Source organism: Python bivittatus, unplaced genomic scaffold, assembly GCF_059951505.1.
Source record: "Python bivittatus isolate LINGU-HERP-01145 unplaced genomic scaffold, Pbiv_v1 ctg000580_np1212, whole genome shotgun sequence".
In the NCBI taxonomy this organism is placed as follows: domain Eukaryota; kingdom Metazoa; phylum Chordata; class Lepidosauria; order Squamata; family Pythonidae; genus Python; species Python bivittatus.
Window position 1 is genome coordinate 18684183 of NW_028277087.1, and position 6000 is coordinate 18690182.

At 45.1% G+C, this 6000-nt stretch overlaps 1 protein-coding gene across 1 annotated transcript in view; it reads right to left on the reverse strand.

Annotated features, from left to right (window-relative positions):
* PELI2 (pellino E3 ubiquitin protein ligase family member 2) overlaps positions 1 to 3866 on the reverse strand; it is a 70468-nt gene extending 66602 nt beyond the window's left edge. Inside the window, exon 1 of the mRNA XM_088149700.1 lies at positions 3532 to 3866. Coding sequence (XP_088005826.1) covers positions 3532 to 3608 — 77 coding nt within the window. The 5' untranslated portion in view covers positions 3609 to 3866. The remainder of the gene's footprint in view (positions 1 to 3531) is intronic.
* Between the last annotated feature and the right edge of the window lie 2134 nt (positions 3867 to 6000).

Below are 6000 nucleotides of genomic sequence, written 5' to 3' on the forward strand. Positions count from 1 at the left end.
ATTTTCTACTAATGATCCAACTCTGGGAAGAAGCAGCATTATGCTATTTATGGAATTACTGAGTGATTAAGCTTCTTGAAAAGGTGTCTGAGAAGGGATATAGATGTTCTGAGTAAAAACAAATTTAAAATCTACAGTTTCTCTGTATTACTGTGAGCTGATTTTGTTTTAGTCTCAAATTCTCATTCTTGGTGTTCCATCTTTTAAAGAGAATTTTAACTTTAACACTTTTTTAAATGTGGCATGCTACAATCAAGCCAGAGTAAGATTAAACATATCTCTTGCTCAAACTGAAATACTCATGCATCTTAAGTACATCTTTAATGTTCCTTAATAACTAGCATAAGTAGTCATTTAGCATTAAAAATCTCAAGTGCTTCCACAAGACATTGGGGAGTGGGGGAGGTAAGAGATTATAGATATTCAGAACAAAAGGAAGGATAAATTCAGTCCTGCAAGCTTTTGTGGATGAAAGCTATTTACCATTTCACAGTGCAATAAAAAAAATCCACAAGCCTAACACAGCATATGATTGGTTCATAGAAAAGAAAAGAAAAGAAAAGAAAAGAAAAGAAAAGAAAAGAAAAGAAAAGAAAAGAAAAGAAAAGAAAAGAAAAGCATTCAATGGCAAAATCTCATAACAAATATTTGGAAACAGTTGAGATTGCAGTCAATTATCCTGAACGTACATATATTTCTTCCAAGGCTTCCACTTGTAAAAAGCAAACTACAGCACAATGTTTTTTTTACCTGAATTAAAGATTATATATTGAACAGAGTTCCAGTAGTGACAAGACTTTAATAACACAGATGAGGTCCCTGCTATTAGCATACCTCCTCTCCAAGTAAACTATTATTTGCTGATAGCAACATAACCTAGATATTTCCAACAATGACTGCATAGATAAACAGCTTTTCTGCAAATCAAACCTTTCAAATATTTGAAATCATGCTATATTTTCATAATTTTCTGAAATCAACCATAGGAGGTGGCATCACCTAGCCAAAAATGTGACTGATCCCTAAACAAGTTAAACCAGGTTAAACCTGATTAGTTCTTGGACAAAAGACCACTAAGAAATCCAAGGTCTTTATAGGTTAGAGTGGAGAGTCAATGAATTTCACAAAAAGTTGGCAATGGCAAACCACATCCATAGTTCAGCCAAGAAAACTAAATGGATGTTCCTATATGATCCTCAGGAGTTGAATTCAACTTGACAGAGTCTTTATATTTATTTCACATATAATCTCAGAAAAATATTTAGAACAATCAACTCCTTTGGAACCAGATTTTGTCAAGGTTTCTTACGCTGCCAAATACAGTATCATTAAAAACAACCCTATAAGGATCTGCTTAGAAAAAAGACTTAGATAAGAGAAAGGTTTCTGCTACTGATGCTTTTTTCAAATCCAATCCTTCTATATCATTAATGAAATAAGCAAACAGCTGCTATAATAAACTCAATATTGCTATTTCATAGTAAATTTTTCATACAGTGAATTTATGCACTTTTATCTAACAAGTCTAAACACAGGACTTGCTGAGACTCAATAAACAAAGATTTAAATGTTTTACATTCAACTTTTATGGCACTCAGAAAGAAACTCCAAGTTCGAATGGCAGGGCTGGCACATAACACCAAACCGTGACACAGATTCCCATCCCCCGCGCCCCAGCTGCTGAAGTACATGTTTACCATTTCATATATTCACCACCATCACCATCCAATGTTCTCCATCACATGGCATCCAGAGGAATAAAATAACTATCACTATAATTAATACACTTCTGGAATGGCATGAAATTGTTAACAGCAAAAGTACCCCAGAGTCAGACAACAGTCATCTCCAAACCAGAAACTGCGCAAAGGATAATCTCCTTTTACATTCTCCAATGTTAAAAAAGCATGTTAAGAGGCATCCAATTTAGAAGCAATTCTTTTTAAAAACAACAACACTGTAGATTGCTCTCTTCCCAAGCTCTGAAACAATACACATTTCAGAAGGCCTAGTGCACCTCCTCTGCCACCTAGAAAGCTCCCATGTAACAAGTTTAAGAATTATACTGGCAATTCAGCAGACAGACACAAAACTCCAAGGAAACAGTCTTAACTGTGGGCCAGCTATTGGTCCAAACAAATATCCTGCAGTACAAACTATATCTAAGGAAGCTAAGGGCCCAAGATAACAGGGTTGGCAAGAACCAATCCCTGATCCCAATCTATGGGACTGATGGTCAATTAGCAAGCTCCCAGCATTATCACAATATTTCACTCTTTTGAGGTCTTCCTCCACACATCTAACACTTTTCACCTCAGGCAGAAGATGGAGAAAGACGCAGGTGAGAGAGAATAAGCCACAGGCAGGAGTAGAACCTGCTTAGTCCCAATGAATAGGGTCTTTTTTTTCTCAAATCAGTGGATGAACGTTATGATAATCTCACTGTTAAGCATCCAGCATGGGGCTACAAACATGGTAGCACCTGCCTGCCGCTTCTTCCTCACCCCTAACTCTCTTCAATTTCTCTCTCCTACAGAGTACTCACTTTCCTCACTTGCACCCATTAATCCCCCACTACTCCCCCCCCCCATCACTTTTAATACTCGGGCATTAGTTTTTCCCTTGCAGGGGTCTTCTAAACCAGCAACTTACGTTTATTTTCCCCCTTCCTCCTCCCCGCTGACCTTCAAGACCCACCATTCCCAACAAGCGGATACATGTCTGCCAGCCGCCTTCCCGCCGCGTCAAGACCCCTCCCCTACTTTCAAAAAGTGGAGAGCAAGGGAGCCCCCCTCGCCGAAGCTCGTCCTGGAATACTTTCCGTCCAGCCCACACTGCACACCTTCCCGCCGCAACGAACTTTTCGGGGGGGGGGGAGGAGAGGCAGCTAATTAAAGTGTTCTCGCACATCCTTTCATCGCCTACGTCCAACACCGCCCTCCGCGCACGCCCCGCTGCCCGGAGGAGGCCCTGAGGGAGACCCGACTCCCAACCTCTTCCCGCCTCAAAATGTTGTCCAGGCATTCCGAGAGGAGCAATCTTGCCCCGCTTCTCCTCCGCTCGCCACCCGGCAGGCATGTACCTTCCCACGCTTCAGCCCTCTCGGCGCCCTGAGCTGCCAGGCCCTTTTGCTCCCCGCGGCCCGCGTCGCCCTCCCTCGGGCTTGCGCCTCCTCCCCGTCGCTCGCCTGCCCCCCACCGTGGGCAGGAGGCCTCGGGGTCACCCGCACCACGCAACTCTCTCGCGGAGCAGCTCGCCCCCTCGCCTCACTCGCAGGGCCCCCCAACCGAGAAGTCCCCGCGGCCGCCCCCTCGCCCGAAAGAGCACCCGCTCCGGAGGCAGCGCCGGCGGAGCCCCTCGCGCTGGCGCCCCTCCGGGCGCGGACTGGCCACCGGAGGCTGGGGTCTCCCGCGACGCCCACCCCGCCGCCCTTAACGCCGGCGTCCCCTCAGCCTCCAAGCAGGGGCTGCCCCGCCGGAGCCCTGACGCGCCGCAGCGCAGCGCCCCAGTCCCGCGTCTTGGCCGCCTTACCCCAGAACCATGAGCTCCCCATATTTGACGGGCTCCTTGTTGGGCGCGCAGTGCTCCTCCTGGCTAGGAGAAAACATGGGGCCACCGCCACGGTCTTCGTCGTTGCTATAATCCCATGCGGGGCAAAAATGGCATTCACAAAAAGAACAGCAATAATAGTCATCAGACAGGACGTCTGGCTGGAGACCTTTCCTTCATAGTCCGGCTCTCCTCCTCGGAGCGAGCGAGCGGTCGGGCGAAATGCCCGGCTGCCTTTGCTTGGCGCGCCCGCCGACGCGGACCCCTCGCTTCCCTCTCAGCGCTCGAGCCAACAACGACAGACACGACTGCCCGAGGGGGGAATCAGGAGAGACCAACTAGCGCCTCCCCTACCCAAAAAGGAGGCGTGGAACGGCCCCTCCCCTCGGCTTTCTCCAGTCCTTCCACGCTCCCCTCGCCTTCCGTCAAAAACCGTGATGGTATCTTCCAGTCTGTTATGTAAACATAGAGTACGAAGAGGAAAAGGGGGAAGTTCTTAAAGGGCTGCTGCCCTTTTAAATCAATGTTTCCTTCATGAGAAAAGACAGGAGTTGTCTAGCGCCGTCTACCGGAGGTTTTGTCCCTCTCTCTCCTTTCCAATTGACTAAGGAGATTTTATTTTTTTTGCCTCGGTTAGGTCGGGACGGGATTACTCAGTGAATATGAGCGGAGGCTTAAGAGTGGACGAAAAAGTATTATGTAGGTAATTTAGGGAACTCTCTGCCACAAGGTATGGTGGTGGCCATTGTTCTATCTAGCTTAAAAGGGAAGATGGATATATACCTCTAACTAGAACCTGAGTAGTAACCACGTTACTCTAGCTGCAGGAAAAACAATTCTATAATACCTTGAAGGTCAACAAATTTATAATGGCATAACATTTTCTGCACTATATAGCTGAAGCATCAAGTGCTACTATGTGATTAGAGTGAAACAGTGAAGAAAAGGGAAATTAAATACAGAAGGTAAAAACAGTAATTTTTAGTGGTGGCTGTGCATAAATGAGTGGTTCGGTAGCAAGATTCTTTTACTGGTGAACTGGTTAACAAATACTGTACATTGTGCCTTAAAAAAACTTTTCTCTGTTAAAGCCAATGGGAGATACAGAGTTGATTCATTGCACTTTAGCTTCTTCATCTTGGTATCTGTCTCGGAAGTTCAAAATGCCCATGTTGAAGTAAGTGGCAGGCTATCCAGAGACGTTCATCCACTGTTTTCTTAATCATGTCAGTTCTCGTGTCAGGTATGTGGCCATTCAAAACTGCAGTGGGGTATTCCAAACTATTGTCACCACTGGAAGACAAAGCAAATGTAAAAATTTCATACTGTGAATGACATTTACCATGAGGCCTGTTGTTGCCAGTGAATAGGTGTCTTAGACTGGGTAACTTTCTGTAAATAATTAGAACTTCTGGAGTGGTGTTCCTGTAAAATGTTACTTCATGAGGAAGCATAGAAGGAAAGGGATCTGGTCTTCATGCCATAAGTGTGAGATTTTCTGAAATATTTGGTTAGGGTTAGGGTTAGGGTTAGGCTTCCATGGAGAATGAGGCAGCCTCAGTCGGATCTTTAGCAATATTTTCATGTGAAATAGACATGAAGCACTTCCACAGTTCCACAGCTTCCTTTCCCAGTCCTTCAAAAGTAGTTTGAAGCCACCCTGAGGTCTGCTTCACTGCTACCAACCATAAAAACTGAGAATGCCTTCAGCCAATCCATTCTTCCAGCTGTGCGACAGAAGAGCCCAAAGAACATCTTTCAGTCGATATCCTCCCCCACAACTTTCATTTGCATTTTCTGAATTTCCCTGGTGCTTTTCCACTAATTGCTCTTTATGAGGGGGAGATGCAAAGCCATCAAGCTGCAGAGCCTTTGTAGGGGGTGGGAAGGGAATGGCTTAAGCCCAGGACCAGGGAGGTGGGGTAGGACCAGTTTCTGATAATGGCAAAATGGCTCACCCACAAGCTCTGCAAAGCTTCAACTAGGAAGTTTGCATGTGGAGTGGGAGGCAGGGGATTGGTTCAGCTATTAAACGCAGACAACACAGGATCACACTGTAGATCTGAGTGTGGACAAGTGCAAAGACCCTGTACTGTACTGTCTATTCCAGTGTTTCTCAACCTTGGGAACTTTAAGATGTGTGGACTTCAACTCCCAAAATACCCCAGCCAGTATGGCCAGCTGGGTAATTCTGGGAGTTGAAGTCCACACATCTTAAAGTTCCCAAGGTTGAGAAACACTGGTCTCTTCTCATTGGTCCTGACTTACCCGTAAGCTACAGTTCTTATGTCCTTAGAAGCTAAATGAGCCTTTCTTCCTAGCGTGCACATATGTATAAGAGTAGACCACAGTTTATTTATCAATTTATTTATTAATTTATATTATTTATATAGCCACCCATCTCACACAAGTGACTCTGAGCAGTTTACAAGGATTAAAAACACAGCAGCC